Genomic DNA, 17,863 nt, shown 5'->3' on the forward strand with positions numbered 1-17,863 from the left:
CTTAGACATCAGCCTTAGCAATACTTTCCTGGATCTGTCTCCTCAAGCAAAGGAAACAAAAGGAAAAATAAACAATCAGGACTACATCAAACTCAAAAAGCTTTTGCAGAGTGCAGGAAACTAACAACAAAACAAAAAAGGCAACCTACTGAATGGGAGAAGGTCATCTGCAAATGACACATCCGATAAAGGGTTAACATCCAAAATATCTAAAGAACTCACACACCTCAACATGGGCAAAAACCATAAGTAATCTGATTAAGATCTACAGAATACCTTAAAAGACATTTTTCTAAAGAAGGTATATAGATGGCCAACAGACACATGAAAAGACATTCAATATCACTAAACATCAAGGAAATGCTAATCAAAACCACGGTCAGATATCAGCTCATACCAGAGTAGCTACCGTCAAAAAGACAAGGAGTAACAAGTGTTGGCAAGGATGTGCAGAAAAGGGAACACTCATACACCTGTTCATGGGAATGTAAATTGGTGCAGCCTCTAAGGAAAACAGTATGGAAGTTCTTCAAAAAAATAAAAAATGGAACCATCATATGATCCAGTTAATTCCATTTCTGGTTATTTATGCAAAAAGAATGAAAACACTAATTCAAAAAGATACATGCACTCCTATGTTTACTGCAGCATTATTTGTAATGGTCAAGACATGGAAGCAAGGTAAGTCTCCATCAACAGATGAAGAGATAAAGACTCAGCCACAAACAAGACTGAAATACTGCCACTTGCAACAACATGGATGGACCGACAGGGCATATCCTAAGTGAAACAGGTCAGACAAAAAAAGACAAATGCCATATGATTTCACTCACATGTAGAATCTAAAAAACAAAATGAGAAACAGACACACAAATATGTAACAGACTGGTGGCTGAGAACCGGGGCGGGGCTGGCAAGATAGGTGAAAGGGATAAAGAGACAAACTTCCAGTTATAAAATAAATAAATCACAGAATGTAAAGTATAACATAGGGAATACAGTCAATAATATTGTAATAACTTTGAAGAGTGACAGATGATAATGACACCTACAGGGGTAAGCATTTTTTTAATGTATGAAATTACTGAATCGCTATGTCATATACCTGAAACTAATATAATACTGTATGCCAACATCAACTACACTTAAATAAAAAACAAAAAAAAATTTTTAATTCTATTCTTACAAGTGGAAAAAAACAGAGTCAATGGGATTACTAATAATAAGCACTAGGGGACAGCTAAAATAGCTCTCCTTTATTTTTAAAATATGGATAACAGATTCTGTTCATAGTAATTTTATATGATAACCATGAAAAAAAAACCTACAGGAAAAAACCTTCTTTAGGAGGTTTTAAAAAACTAGTATCTTGCACAAGTTTTTAACAATATATGATGAAGCTCACTATTATCAATATCCTACCCTAAGTACCCTCCATACCATATATACTTAAAACAGTCTACTACCCATTAAGCTATGCTAAATTTAGACCAGCCCAGTCTTTATTCATTCCCCTTCAAAAATTTTTCAAAACACAGAGATACTTCTAAAAATCTTATTTAGGATAATACTTTTACTAAAAGCATCTGGTTTTTGGTGTTTCTATTCTAAAGAAATAACAGTGCTCTGAAACCACATACAGAGACATATCAAATACACATACTAGTTCAAAATCCAAATATAATGCTACGTATCAGGGGTCAATCTATTTGGGATATATATAACATTTATAAATATTTCATAAGTCTATGAAGACATCATCTAAACTCACTACAACTTTTAGTTTTAGGCAACAGTACTTGATCATTTCTTATAAAGTAATTCCATTATTCCTGGATCTTTCAATAAAGTGGCAGCCTTGACTACTTCTTCCTATCTATGAAGTAATTCCTGCTCAGTCTTTAATTATTAAATAATTTCCTTTTTCTAATTTCAATTCTACTGTTAAAGTATTTTAATGTTACTTTATTAATTAATAATCTGTAAAAGTAATACTAGAATCTGTAATTTTTAAAAGGAATAACTCACCATTACCACCAAAGATATGAATATCCAATTGCTCACAAAGGTACATTACAAATGTATTCACCTGAGGCAGGAGACCAATGAAAAATACTATTGGGAAACAGAGTGTAAACACTACAGAAGAAAAGAAAGGCATATTAAAAACATTTACACAACATCTATGCTTTTGTTCATTTTAAGATCATATGTGATTAAGAAAAAAATCCAAAATGAATATAAACTGGTAAGCAGTTTTTTTAAAAAATCATCTTAAATTATTTCTATGCAATTGCTTGGGTATTAAATAATTTTTTCAATGATAAAGAATAGCTTTTAAAATTACTTCAATCATCTTCATATAATAGTTATCTGAGATACAGAATCCAAAGGAAAATTTCCATCACATCTACTTTGAGAACAAAAGAATTACTATAATATTTATTCATCATTAACTTTTTTCATTCAAATAGTTTTGTTCCTCACTGAGAGGATTACAATAAATAGCAAAGTAAGCCTATTAAAACCATTTTTAACTATATAATTGATCTATTTATTAGGGAACTATTTGTGTACAAATAAATTAATGTTAGATCTGAAACACTTTAAAGATGACTCACCTATAACTAAATCCCTGGCTGATATAAACACCAGTGGATTAGTGAAAGTTATTCCATATAATTTGAACTTGGTTGTAGTAAGGTTTCTGCTACCATAATCCAAGAGCCAAATAAGACCACAACACAAACAGAAATAAACTGGTCTACTGTAGGCAATGATACGATTATGGCCCTGAAAATGATATTTAAAAAAGTCAGGTTAGTTGATTTTAACACTCACAACTAGCTACTGAGATCTTTGATAGCTTATATTCTAAGGATTCAAAAATGTATCTATGTGGAAGCCAAGTTGCTAACTGTGGCAGAAGGAAATCACAAATAAGGGAAGGAAGAAGAAGAGACTGAACCCTGTGACACTGGACTGATATCAGAGGTATCAATATGAACTTTTCATTTTTAATATACACACAAATTGACAGAAGATGTGTGTACACACATATGCATGCACATATGTATATACACAAATATATTTCCTAGCTTTAGCCATTGCGAGGACCTAGAAGCAATGACATTCTAGAATAAAGATTACTAGTCTCAAGATCTTAGTTTATAAATTACATTATTGACTAAAAAAACTCAAGCCTTCACAGAGAAAAGGCTGGTTTGGGCCTAGGGTAGGTAAAGCATATACAGATGAGCCTGGAATGTACTACTGTAAAAAGGAACGAAGTACTTAAAAGACTGATAAGGATATGTCAAAAGGACAGAGAGGGCAGCTTGGTGGGCTCCCAGTGGCCAAATCAGAGATAATTTGTGCCTCAAAATAAACATTAGTAATATTATAGTTCACTGAATAAAATATGAATCCATACCATACAAATAGGTAAATACAGAAAGAAAAGTTCTTCCTTACAGTAAAAAGTCAACTAACAAATATGGAAGGAATGAACTAGAAAATCACTATTTGGCAACCATGAAATGATAACTAACTCAGGCAAGAAATATCAATAGATTTTTACTGAAAACAAGTAGGTGGAAGTTTACGGGGCAAGGGGACATATATGAAATCCCCAAATAGCTCCCTACCAGACACTTATTAACTCCAGAAGAAATATGGTAACATTACAATCATTAGTGGTTCTCAAGGGAGTGGGAGGGAATTTTGCCCCCTAGAGGACATTTGGCAATGTCTGAAGACATGCTGGTTGTCACAACTGGGGAGTATGCTACTGGCATCTAGTGGATGGAGGGCAGAGATAATGCTAAACATCCTATACTGTATGGGACAGCATCCCTCCTCGCATATATTCTCAACAAAGAAGTGTCCAGCCTCAAAAGTTAATACTGTGGAGTTTGAAAAACCCTGCAGATACTACCCTCAGCCAAAAATGAAAGTTAACATCACCAATAAAAGGATGAATCAACATCACATGCTTCCTGAAATGATGCACTGAGAAAAACACATCACTTTCATAATTTTCCTTCCAAAAATGCATATCCTGTATCTAATCAAGAAGAAAACATCAGACAAACTCAAATTAAGGGATGGTGTACAAAATAAATGCCATGTACCCATCAAAAGTGTCAATATTGTGAAAGACACATAATGAGGAACTGCTCCAGATTAAAGGAGGCTAAAAATAGTAAACGCATAATCAGGAATTTACTATTGCCAACTGAGTCAACAGGAAATGCCTGAGTAAGATCTGTAGACTAGAAAATAGTATTCTATCAATGTTCAATGTCCTGATTTTAATAATTATATTGAAATTATAAAGGATGCCTCTGTTTCTAGGAAAATACATGGGTGTATTTAGAGGTAAAGGGGCACTGTGTTTACAATCCACTCTCAGAAAAGCACATGTGGAATGGACGGGGTGGGGAAGGGGTGATGGAAAAAACTAGGAAGGGAATAGGCAAATACGGTAAATGTTCACACAGGATCTGGGTGAATGGCATCAAGAATCCTTTGTGCAAGCCTTGCAACTTTTCAAATTATGTCAAAATCTGAAGTTTAAAATCTGAAGTAAAAAAAGAAAAAGCTGCCATATATCATACACTTCAAAAGCATTCAAAAGCGTATTAAACAATCAGTTGAAAGAAAATAATTTGTTTCCCTGTTCTGTTTTGCTCATCCACAGTCACTATATTAAGTATTCCAGTGTACAAATTATTATATTCAAGAAAGAAGACATCATCATAAACTGTTTTTGGAGTCTGTTTTTGCACTATTTTAAAGAGAATGCCCTTTAGTCTATTAAAGACTATGTTGAGTTCTAAAATTGGATCACACTTCATAAAAAATACCATTTAGCAGCTAATACTCTTTACAAAGTCACAAAGTGAATAATAAGGTTTTTAATCTCTTTAGTGTCCACAGGTCTAAACACGTGATCAGTTTATTCCTTCTTTATTCTTGCTCTTAATGATTACCTAAGCAAAAGAATGTACAGTTCTCCTTACTTCAAAATTCTATTTTACAATACTTACTCGTGATTTATTCTTCAAAATTTGTTAAATTTAAGTTATTAAATAACTATGAGTTTATAGGAACCATGTCTACTTCATTGGTAACCTCCTCCTGAAACAGGCTGTCAAAAAATGAATTATTATGCTCATTTTCAACTAAGACTTAGATTCCACAATTAGAATGCCATTTTATTTCACGCTAATAAATCACCTCTCTTTCTAGTAGAGTCAAAACTTAGATGAGAAAATAATAACATAAATCTTAAATCAATCTGACATATGACCAAAAGAAGGTTTCGATGAATGTGAGAGTACTGTAAGTTACAGGCATATTAGAGTGACTTACGTGTCTGGGAGAAGAAGAATCTGGTTGAACACTCTAAAAATTAAACAAAAGAAAGATTATCCTACTGAGATCCTGGTAACTTTATAAGCAACTTTCAAAATGCCGGAAATAATTTTAAGTAAAGTAATTCCATAGCTAAGAAGTGACCTACATTAAATCTGCTGAAATAACAGAAGATGAAACTCCAGATACTGGTGTCACTCACTGTGTTAGCAAAGAGATCTCAAATCTTTCCTGACTCTTAAGTTTACTACAATTAATTAAAAATTTGCAAATAGCTTAACACTTCTGAAATCGTATATGGTAGGCAGTCTATCTTACTCTTCGGCTCATTACTACATGTAAGTATAATTGAAGTAGGATGCTTTCTTGTATGATACCATTCCATTCGGGATATGCACAAAATATGGGTTCGTTTATAAGAAGAATTCTAGTTCAGCCCACAAATTCCAAGGCTTACTAAATAATTCCATTGTATCTGTATTAAACTTATTATCAGAATTTTCACATCAAAATCTTCAAGTTAAGCTGTCTCCCTGTAAGAGATTTTATCAACTTTCTTTAAAAGCATTTAAAAGGTATTTTGCAGCCACTTCCCAAATCATGACTTTTCTCCCAAGTTCCAGCTCATTTCTAACAGCATACCAAACCATTTCATTAGGATGGTCTATGACCGCCCTACAAGTCTATGACGGACCAGCTTAGTGAGTCTGGCATGTGACCCTTGGCTGGATGAGACCAGGTAAGCTCTAAACTCAATTCCAACATCTGGACTCTAAAAACTTCTGGTCCAGTCTTTCTTTCTTCTCTTAATGGTATTACCATTCTTCTGGTCAACTAGATTTTTTAAATCTAAAAAAAAAAATTTTTTTTTAATTTCAGTCATCTTTTACCTTTCAGGTTCTAACCAGATTAACCTGAAACAGTGGACAAAACTAACGAGACAAGAGACTGAAGCAAAGGAATGAATCTAAATAGTTTATGGTAATAAAAGAGATGGTTTATAGTGGTTGGAATAGAAAGAATAAAAGCCAGAAATTCTGACAAAGAATCACTAAATTTAATCAAAGGGACCTATTATTATTATAATAGATACAAATATAGAAATATATATTTATATATATAATGTAATTATTACTTGTTATTAGGCGTCGAGAAGTAAGGAACAGAAGAGGCTTTAGGATTTTGAGTCAATATACTACTGTCAAAAGCAAAGGAACTAGGAAAGAAAAATATTTACCAGAAGATGACGATGTGCTATTTTTAAAATGTGCCAAACTGCCTGTTAGGTATATAGGACTAAAGCTTGTGAGAAAAATGAAGACTTTGAGATATAGATCTGGACATGATTCATACATAAGGGCAACTAATAAAGTAATAAAAGAGGGTGACTTCACCGGCAAGGAGTCGCAAGCTGAAAAGAGGGCCAAAAAGAACCCTAAAAAATTCTTATAAACTAAGAAGTTGTCCAAAGACAAAGGCGTCAACAAAGGAAATTAAACTTATCTGAGAAGTAGGAAAATCATCATCATAGCATAAAGGCAGATCAAAAATGAGATTTATACAAAGAGAAGACAGTATTCATAGGTACTAAATGATACAACACTCACAAAGAATGAAGAATGAAAAAGGACACAGATTTGGCTACTGGAGATTATTAGCCCATAAGGACTATAATTTCAGTACTGCAATGAGGAAAAAAGCAGGAATGGGTCTTGAAGAAATGGAGTTGACACAAGTAGTCTTTCTGGATGTGTATCTATAAACAGAGAAAGGACAGCTAACAGTATGAAAAGAACTAAACAAACAGTTTTCAGGATGGGGGAGAGTTCTGCATGTTAGCATAAACTGGGTGAATAACCAATATAGGCAAGGGTTTTCACTAGCGCAGAAGAAAAAGGAAACAGTCTACATTAACAGTCCATATTGATTTTGCATGGAAGGTGAAAAATTAGGTATTTGATTTTTTCCCTTTTTAGAAAGCTTAAAGTTAATAACATTTGGCTACTGTTTAAAAAGCAAAGGGATATCAATTTTCTGCCTTCAGTGTCCCCAAGAACATACAGCCTTGCCATTACTATATCTAACCAATGATGGATTTTAATAAATTTAATCTACAGAATAGAAGACTTAAAATATGGGAGTGGGAAAGATGATGTTCATATTTTTTAAACAAATTTCAAGAAAGCTGGGGTGCCTGGGTGGCTCAGTCAGTTAAGTGGCTGCCTTAGGCTCAGGTCATGATCCTAGGGTCCTGGGATCGAGCCCTGCATCAGGCTCCTTGCTCAGGCTCCTTGTTTCTTTGCATGTTTGGTAATCTTTGGTTGGATGTCGTGGGGGATCCTTTGACTGGATGATACTGTGAACATTTTTGGTCATGACGATTTTCAGATTTCTATAAATTTGCTTCTCCCCTGCCTGCCATTCCCCCTGCTTGTGCTTGCTCTCTCTGTGTCAAATAAACAAGTGAAATCTTTAAAAAAAATAAAATAAAAATTTCAAGCATGTTAATTCTCATTTTTAACAAATGCCCAAATATTTTAATACCAGCCCCCCAAAATAGTTCTTAGGAAGCTTCATTTACATATCATTATTTTTTAAAGTTTTTATGTCCCCTTTCTTCCCTATCCAATCTAATATAAACATCTAGGGAAAATAAATCTAAAAATTAACAGCTTACTATAATGCAATGAATTATACAAAACGTCTGCTTTTTATCACAAATATTATTCCCTATTCTGAAAAGAAGAGTGATGCTGGTACCTTAAGTAGTGAATATTGACAGCTGGCTATCACTAGGCAGAACTGGAAGACCCAGATATCTCTGAAGAAGCCTTGTATGAGAAGAATAGATCCCAAAAAAGCCACAAGAATAGCCAGGATGACAGCTAACACATTTTCCAGAATTTCACGATTTCTGTAGACAGAAAAATTTACGAGTAAGTATATCATCAATATAAGAAATTAGAGTGAAAAAAGGGGGAAGACATCATTAGGAAGTTCATACCATGCTTGCTGACATGCTTTTCTTGTACTGGTTTTGAATAAGGTTTTAGCACATACTGAAAGAGAAACTAGTCTGTATTTAAAATTAACAAAAAACCTTATGTAGAGATAAAGCATGCTATGGTAAGTGAAGTTCTAATTAAAGACATAATATTAGTTTTAATTTCTGTTTCAAAAGGTTACTTTTCTTTAACATCTGTTTTTTTGTAACATTTGTTGCTTAATAACTAAGTAACCAACTTGAAAAGGATACATGCAAAGAAACATGTTTAAAAAACAAAATCTCAAAAGTTTCTAGAAAATTAAAATGAGAAGTTATTTTATATGACAAAGTTTATAACCAAATTGTGAACCAAGTGATTTCATTTTCCGCATCTTGAAACCATCTGAGATAACCTCAAAACTAATTCACTAGAATTACTTAAATATAGGCTATTGCATATAGTGAAAATGAAGGCAGTAATAAAAAACCATCAGTATTGTCTCTATCAAAGCTGCTGAGACAGTTCTGTATTTTATTAAACTGAGTAAATTAAACAATGTGATAACCCAGATATTACATGTACCAATGAAGATGATTTTTTTGTCATACCAAAAAATAATCTCATTACTTCTTGGGGAAATTTTATTCATAAAATGCTGGATACTTGCGAAAAGTCTTGTTTTTAAAAAACATTTACCAACATGGAAACATGCTCGTTGTATGTGCTATATAAAGAAAGCAGGGCATAAAATGGTATGCATAGGAAGATAAAAGTTGTTATTTAGAAGCATATACACATAGGTTAAAAAAGACAATATATCAAAATGATACTACTACTAATGTTCTCTCTGGGTAAAATTACGATGGTTGGCCTCTTCTTGTCTTAAAAATCTTCCTATACATTTTTAAATTTTCTAGAATAGGTAAAGAATTATTTTCACAATTCATAACTTGTTTTTTTTAAATTTTAAACTTTTTAAATTAAGTTTTTTATTAACTTGCTTTTTATGAACTTGCTTTTTCATTAAGTCAATGCCATATTCATAATCATTAATTGACCTAATTCACAAACATCTCTGTACTAATTCATTTTATAGTCTTCTTGGATGAAAACAAGTTCAATAGTACTTTCAAATCAATACACTGGCATTCTCATTCGTTCTTCTATTGCAGCTGTCCGTCAGCAGTTCTGCCGCATCATATACCGTCTGTAGTTCTCATCACTGAACGCGTGCTCCCCTTACACTTCTGTTAGTTTTTAAATTTTTGACGAATTCGGTTTATCAACTTTGTTTACTGTTTTTGCTGTCACATCTACAAAATTTTGCCTACCCCATGTCACAAAAATTTCCTCTTACTGTTTTGTTTGGTTCAAGGAATTTTATTGTTTTAGATTTTAATATAGACCTATAATCCATTTTGAGTTGATTTTCATAGTTTTTTTTTTTTTTTTTTTTTTCACATGAAAATCGAATGGTCCCTAGACCATTTGTTGAAAAGCCTACATTTCTCTACCTAACTGATTTGGGATATTATTTTGATGCCATTTATGCCTAGAGTTTCCTCATAGGCAGGTGTTTAACTATAATTTCCATTTAATAGATATAGTAGCATTAAGGTAATGTATCTTTCAGAATGAACTATGATGATTTCTACCTTTCAAGAAATCTGTCCATTGTCAAACTTATTTACATGTAGCAGATCATAATATCCTCTTATAACATCCGTAGACTCTGCAGTGATATCCTATCTCATTCCTGTTAAAGCAAATTGAATCTTGTCTCTTCTCTTCTTTTCCCCCCTTAATCAGCCTGGCTACAGTTTCATTAATTTAATTGAACTGCCCCTCTCCCCACTTGCACTCTGTTTCTCTCTGGCTCTCTAAAATAAATAAAATAGGGCGCCTGGGTGGCTCGGTGGGTTAAGCCGCTGCCTTCGGCTCAGGTCATGATCTCAGGGTCCTGGGATCGAGTCCCGCATCGGGCTCTCTGCTCAGCAGGGAGCCTGCTTCCTCCTCTCTCTCTCTCTGCCTGCCTCTCTGCCTACTTGTGATCTCTCTCTCTGTCAAATAAATAAATAAAATATTTTAAAAAATAAAAAATAAAATAAAATAAATAAAATATCTTTCATGTCTTAACTTTTTTAACATACAGAGTACAAATATACTTGTTTGAATGTCTTTGACAGTTAATTCTAACATCTGTGAAAATTACAGGTTGGTTTCGATTGATTCATTATTTCTCTCATGAATCATGTTTAACTGTTTCTTTGCATGTTTGGTAATCTTTGGTTGGATGTCGTGGGGGATCCTTTGACTGGATGCCACTGTGAACATTTTTGGTCATGACGATTTTCAGATTTCTATAAATTTTCTTCAACTTTGTTTTGCTACTTGGAAACAACAGTCCGATCGTTTTAGGGCTTGCTTTCACAACTTGTTTGGTGAGTCTGAAGCAATGCCCATGTTAGGGCTAATTATTCCCCACTTTTTTAGGCAAGTCTTTCCTGAGTACACAATGCACCATAAAAATGTGAATTACGAGTTTCTTCAATCAGACAGGTAGGAACAGGCACTATTCCTATCCCTGTGTGTCAGGCACTGTCCATCTACTTCTTTCACATGATTCTTACCCTGGCCTCAGGTAGTTTCTTCACATACATTCACTTATCCGTACTCTGCTGAAGAGTTGTGGAGACCCACTGCAGAACTGAGGTTCTCTCTGTGAACAGCAGTCCTCTCTCTGATACTCTGTCCTCGCTGTGTTGGGTCTCCCTGTACTCATAGCTCTGTCTCCTCAACTCAGGAAGTCTGCTGGGCTCCACTTCAGTACCTTCTCCCTATGTCGGAGCCAGCGAGGAAGACAGGGAACTCTCTTAAGGCAGTAAGCTGGGACAATGTAGGGCCCACATAATGCATTTCCCATCTCTCAGGAATCACTGTCCTTTGCCGTCTTATCTCCAAAGTCTTAAAAAACCACTGGTTCAGGCATTTTGTCTCTTTTTTTGTTGTTTCAGATAGGAGAGTAAATCCAATCTTTGTTACTCCAGTCTATAGGAAGCACCAAGTTTTAATAGACTAATACTTTTCATTCTTAAGACTAGTACTATGAAATAGGGAAAGAGAAGTTTCCTCTTACACCTTTTATATTTAGAGTCATATTACTTATAGGGCGCCTGGGTGGCTCAGTGGGTTGGGCCGCTGCCTTCGGCTCGGGTCATGATCTCAGAGTTCTGGGATCGAGTCCCGCATCGGGCTCTCTGCTCAGCAGAGAGCCTGCTTCCCTCTCTCTCTCTGGCTGCCTCTCCATCTACTTGTGATTTCTCTCTGTCAAATTAATAAATAAAAAAATCTTTAAAAAAAAAAAAATAAATAAATAAAAAAAATAAATAAAAAATAAAAAATAGAGTCATATTACTTATAACCTATGATCATTAATACTGGCTTTTAAGTATAGTTCCATGATTCCTACTGATGATAAAAAGGATTTTTTTTAATAAACATACTAAAATTGCCACAAAAAAAATTTTTAATGGATTTAGGAGAGTCAACGTTTGGGAGCTCTATTAACTTAAATTTTACCTCAAAAGAACCAAAATAGAAAACATTTTCCAAAATGATAACCAAGTAAAAGCCTCAATGGGTAATTAGGTTCATTTCAATTTAAAAATAAAATCTACACATATCTTTGATATCACACTGTATTCTCACCTATCAAACAGGGCCAGAAGTGTGAGTCTGTCAAAGTTAATGCCGATCCACAGCTGGGGTAAGATCCAAAAGCGGTAATAGTGTTTGACCTTTTGAGCAGCTTCTTCTGTTGGACCGTAAGTAGCTGCCAAGTCAGGGCTTAGATCAATGTCTTGTTGCTCCAACAAATCTGTATCGATGGTCAATAGTCTGTTCAATCGAATCTGCGGAAGAGAGAGCTAAAAGAAAGTCAGTGCTGAAAGCCTCAAAATATCTTTAGTTAAGTCATGATTCAAGGGCTACTCAATCAGCTTGATCAGATGATCTAAGTCCCCTTAATTCTCTACATTTCTAGATATTTTATGATCATTAGAAACTATAAAAGGTGATAATGGGAAGTAAAGCAAATTAGTCAATCAGTCCTTTGGAAAAGCTGTATTGGGGAAAGTGTTTCCAATCTTAACACTGTGTGATTGTAGAGCTAGGGAATCCATTAAAATCACTTAATGTGAATCATTAGTGGCTTCTCTAAGCCCTGCCACTATGGCCTTTTCTCAAAGCTATAAACTTCATTACTGTGCTAAACCTAAGCTCCTCTGGATTGGATTTGAAGCCTTCAACTCTCATGCCTTCCTACAGTCTCTTATCACTGTTGTTTTCAAATACCTCCTACGCCCCCTTTTTTTTCTTTTGTTTTGGCAGGCTACTCTTGGAGGCTATACAGGAAATTACCACATTACATTTCTTTTAGCTTTAATTCACCCACTCAGCAGTTCACCAGTTTCCCCTTTCTCTGAAGGAGTCTAAAGTTTCCCTTATCTAGCACAACCCTAGCCAGGATTTCACTATCCCAAGGTTCCCATACCATTCAATAGTAGAAAACAGGGGCGCCTGGGTGGCTCAGTGGGTTAAGCCGCTGCCTTCGGCTCGGGTCATGATCTCAGGGTCCTGGGATCGAGTCCCGCATCGGGCTCTCTGCTCAGCAGGGGCCTGCTTCCTTCCCTTACCCTCTCTCTGCCTGCCTCTCTACCTACTGTGATCTCTCTCTGTCAAATAAATAAATAAAATCTTAAAAAAAAAAAAATAGTAGAAAACAACAACAACAACAAAATAATCATTTCCCTATTTTTGGCTTTCCTATGAAGTTTCCAAGAATATACTCCACCAAAAAAGCAGAGACAATCTTTACTTATCAAACACATATGTGGTTACAGTGAAGAAAATCTGCTTCCTATAAATAACATAAATATTTTTATCTCTAAGCATTGACAAGTACCTCCCCAGACACTTTTTTTCTTATCCTCTATTGGCACTACAGGTATTTTCAGTCAGATAATTCCTTGTTTGGGGGTTGTATTGTCCACTGCAGGACATTTTATGGTATCCCTGGTTTCTATCCATTCACAAGACACCAGTAACATTCCCCTGGCTGTGACAAGTTAAAGTGTTCTCACACACTGCCAAACGCTGAAAACCATTGTTCTATGCCAACTCATACCTATGGTCTTAAAACACAGCTCACCACTAAATCTTCTTCAGAAAGCCACTAATAATTAACCTCTTTGGCACTACATTTATTTAGAGGTATCGCTTATGTGTTTCATATAAGAATTTCATTTTATATGTTAACTAATTGAATCTAACTAAAATAAGTTAGGAAAATAATTTCATTTGTTTTGTCTTTTCTAAGTTCAATATATACACCTTGAGGGCAAAAGCAGTGTTATCTTTCTAAAACAGCCTCACCGTATCTCACATGATATACTTTTTACACAGAGATATCATCACTAAGCTTCACACAAACACACTGGTATGAGTAACTAATAATTAAGAATTAGATAATATAATATTCAAAATTATACTTTTCAAACATAAGTTTTAAGATGGCACAACCAGATTATGACATCGGTGAGCAAATGGACCTTTACATATTCTCAAAAGTGTAATTACTGATTCATACACAGCTTAGGAAACTTCCTGGGGTTTTGTGTTTGTTTCCTAACAGGACTTACAAGAAGAGATCCACTATGAAACAGCAAAGGTGATTTTGCCAGAGTTTTCAACAAAATTGGCATTTTTTAACTTCAACTTTTCTGATCTGCATCGCTGCTTAATCTGAATGTACATCATCTTATAAAAATAAAGGAAAACCTACCACATCATGTGGATAAAATCGAACTGAGGTAGAACTGGATACATGAGAATCCGTGTCACTAAAATAAAATGAAAAAATCTTTAGGGACTAAAGAACTTGTCAAGGAACGGAAAGAAAAATAATCTTTTAACAATTATATAATATTTACACTGTATTCTCTTTTCCAAGTACTTCAACATACAAAATAGCATTTTCCTACAGATGTGATTAAGAGCACAGCTTCTGGGCCAAAGTATTTATATTAAAAATCTCTTCATCAGCTAAATGATATTTGGGAAAGTTATCTAACCTTTTACACCTCAGTGTCCACCTAAGTAACTAACATAGGATAATAGAACCTCTTATCACAAAGTCCCTGTGAGATGGGTTTATGAAGGCAATTAACATACTGCCTGGAGCCACAACAAACTTAAGCTATACTATGACAGCTTAAACTGCAACCATTCCATTTCTATAGTCGAGTTTAGATTTTTGAAACTTGAGACCTTACCACATTTATGGTATAAGGAAGTGTTCTTATCCTAAATTACATTGAACAATTATTTCCACTGTTCCATCTTTCTATTGTTTCCACTGTTAGGAAATCACCTCACACTCCAATTTTTGGTCATTCTCGACAGGGTCAGTTTCGAAACTGGATTCAAGAAGCTTTTTAGCAAGTATGTTCTGTCTCTCCAGCGAGTTAGGCTAAGTGACTGCAAGATCCTAGTGCTTTAAATGGCCCCTAGAAACTTTTAAAAAAATAAGTGAATTGCCCATAGATGTGTAACATTTAAATAGGTATGTCCCATTATTAAATATAAGTCCTAAAATAGGATTCAAATGATCCCTGTGAAAAAAGTGAGCTAATCACTTAATAATGGATTTCAAGGCAACAACTTGAATAAGTGAGAAAGATTAAAATTTTAGAAAAAACTTTAATACATTCTAAGTTATAACTGATTGCATGCTCAAGATTTCTATTTCTTATTTGCTCTTCTCCTAACTTCTTCCTTATCTCATAATGTCATTTCTTCGTAAGGGAAGGAGAGAAAAGAAACTAAATGTAACACATGACCCATATTTTAAGAAATTCCTCTTTCTTATAGCTGGTAAACAAATTTTAAAGCAAAAGAAAAGAAGGTCAGGTAAAAAGATATTTGACCAAAACACTTACACAGAAATAAAATTTTTAAATTACATAAAGAGAACTGATGGGTTTGAACTTAGTTGTGCATTTTCCTAATAAGCCTTTTTTAAATATGCTTTTTTATTGATCTTGCAAAGTGCATGCATGTGGGTAGCACAAAATCTATAGTTAAATTCGAAATTGTGGGAAACTACTACCCTGCACTATAAAACCTACAGAAAATTTTTACTTAATTATTTAAAATGCAGAACAGCTTTTGTTTTAAGAAAACAAAATTTGCTCTTTTGTTTTAAGAAAACAAAAATTGCTCTTTTTCCAGAGCAATAAATTCTACCTTATATCTTTGGAGACAAATGCCCAGTGACAAATTACTTAAGCCAATATGAACAAATATTTTCAAGATAACTTTCCCATTTCAAGGCCTAAAAGCAAGGCAAATACATGCAAGTACATACATTCTCCTATGATGACTTCACACATACCAGATATTGGATGCTCTTCTTGCTGCTGGTTCAAAATTCACAAGTGACATATCACAGCCACCAGTCTCATAAAGCGTAGAAGAGAACTTACCTAGCAAATAAATGATTTTTTTAAAAAAACCATTAGAATACTCAGAATTTTTCCATCAGGAAACACTACACTTCAAACTTGTTACAACTTAAGAAAATGTACTATAAACTTTCCCCGAAATATTTGAAAAACAATGATCTGCCTGTAATTCAGCATGATGTGAAGTGAAAAGGAATGCAGAACAGTGGGGCAAAATGTCAACGTACATAATCAGGTTTTAACAGTAAGGGATTGAAGTCAGCTTTGCAATCCAGTCTCCTCTTGTCTCCTCGTGTGACATTCGCAGTTGAAGCAATCACATGAATGAACTTAATGTCGTTTAGGTGCCCGGCTAGCTCAGTCGGTAGAGCATGAGACTCTTAAAAGGCACCTGACCGCTCTGCAAGTGGTGAGTGGCCATTTGGAAAGCTGCTTAAGTGTTAAGATGGCTCAAAACTATGAAACAACAAATTCCTGAGATTACCTTCAGAGAGTTTTGTTTTTTATTTTTCCCTTCTTTGTTTTTTTAAATAGTTAAACACAGCATAATATTAATTTCAGGTGCAGAATTCACTGAGTCATCACCTACAACACGCAGTGTTCATCACAATGCACTCCATAATACCCATTACGTTTGGTTTTTAAGGAAAAAATTAAGCGTCAAAATGAATCTAAGGAAGTTCTATGAATGGAGTATAATAACATTGGTGAAAATTAAATTGCAGTATTTAATGAACATTACTAATTGCATGAATCTGTAAGAATTTTATGAAAAAATTTAGTAACACCGTTTGCTGAAAATAATAAAAGGTTTAGAAATTACATTGGGTGCAGAAAACTCTTAAAATGAACTCAATTAAGATGAAATGGTTTCTCCTAGTGAAATTTAAAAAAATCTGCAGAGTGTCTAAAACGCATTCTTTACCTTGACAACCCATGGTAGCCCTATCAGAGGTAAGGAGCGTAAAGAAATGAATATGTAAGTTTCCAGTAGGGCAATAAGATGAGGAATATGACTGCAACCATTGGGGACTACTCCAGGCTGCTTCTGATTATTTTTTACTGACCTTATAAATATGATGAATCTTAAGGGCAATTTCAACTACATGGCAGGGCTAAAAGATCTCTCTTAGATGATTACAATGTAAACACGGTATAAAATAAAGACTTTTATTTAATGAAATCCTTGAAAAATAACAACAGACCCCTTACTATACTAACTATAACTAAGGATTGCAGAGTATTTCAACAATCACTTCATTCTTTAAAAGGATTAGAAATTGAAAAGTATTAAATAAGATTATTTGAGTACTTTCTATGGGTCAGACAGAATATGCAAATATTTTATTATGATTTTTCTGTAGCAGCAATTTCTTTGTCAGAATAATATACTCCTGAGACAAGTGAGGAAAAAAGCATTCTGTAAAATGTCTTCTTCATTTGCTGTTTTCCCCAGGAGGATTATTCAGCATGTGGATTTGCTAAAACTCTGCTTTTTACCACCCCCACATGCCACATTCATTGTTTAGTCATGAATCATTCACTCTTAGCACCTCAAACACAAAGCAGATTCATTAACTAAAATGAAATAATAAAAGCTGTCCATTTGGCCTCTTAGGTGTCTTACTGAAAACCTTTTAAGGTGGGGATGCCTGGGTGGCTCAGTTGGTTAAGCAGCTGCCTTCAGCTCGGGTCATGATCCCAGCACCCTGGGATCGAGTCTCACATCGGGCTCCTTGCTCGGCAGGGAGCCTGCTTCTCCCTCTGCCTCTGCCTGCCTCTCTGTCTGCCTGTGCTTACTTGCTCTCTCTCCCTCTATCTCTGACAAATAAATAAATAAAATCTTAAAAAAAAAAAAAAAAAACTCTTAAGGTGATTAAGGTGGTTGCAGAAATTGTTAGTGAAGAAAAAAATTTAAAAAAAAAAACCTGACTTGACTGAGATTTCAAAGTTATTTTTAAATCATGTTTTAGG

At 34.4% G+C, this 17,863-nt stretch overlaps 1 protein-coding gene across 5 annotated transcripts in view; it reads right to left on the reverse strand.

Annotated features, from left to right (window-relative positions):
• Positions 1 to 17,863, reverse strand: part of PCNX1 (pecanex 1) — a 160,532-nt gene that overhangs the window by 52,306 nt on the left and 90,363 nt on the right. For 3 of the 5 annotated variants that reach the window (XM_059182934.1, XM_059182931.1, XM_059182933.1), the window contains 7 exons: positions 15,820 to 15,910; positions 14,209 to 14,266; positions 12,075 to 12,292; positions 8,140 to 8,293; positions 5,377 to 5,409; positions 2,622 to 2,793; positions 2,029 to 2,139 (listed from right to left, as the gene is read on the reverse strand). In XM_059182934.1, coding sequence (XP_059038917.1) covers positions 2,029 to 2,139; positions 2,622 to 2,793; positions 5,377 to 5,409; positions 8,140 to 8,293; positions 12,075 to 12,292; positions 14,209 to 14,266; positions 15,820 to 15,910 — 837 coding nt within the window. The remainder of the gene's footprint in view (positions 1 to 2,028; positions 2,140 to 2,621; positions 2,794 to 5,376; positions 5,410 to 8,139; positions 8,294 to 12,074; positions 12,293 to 14,208; positions 14,267 to 15,819; positions 15,911 to 17,863) is intronic. The other 2 variants (XM_059182936.1, XM_059182932.1) reach the window with 1 other exon arrangement.

The sequence above is a fragment of the Mustela lutreola genome, chromosome 7 (genome assembly GCF_030435805.1).
Source record: "Mustela lutreola isolate mMusLut2 chromosome 7, mMusLut2.pri, whole genome shotgun sequence".
Taxonomy (NCBI): domain Eukaryota; kingdom Metazoa; phylum Chordata; class Mammalia; order Carnivora; family Mustelidae; genus Mustela; species Mustela lutreola.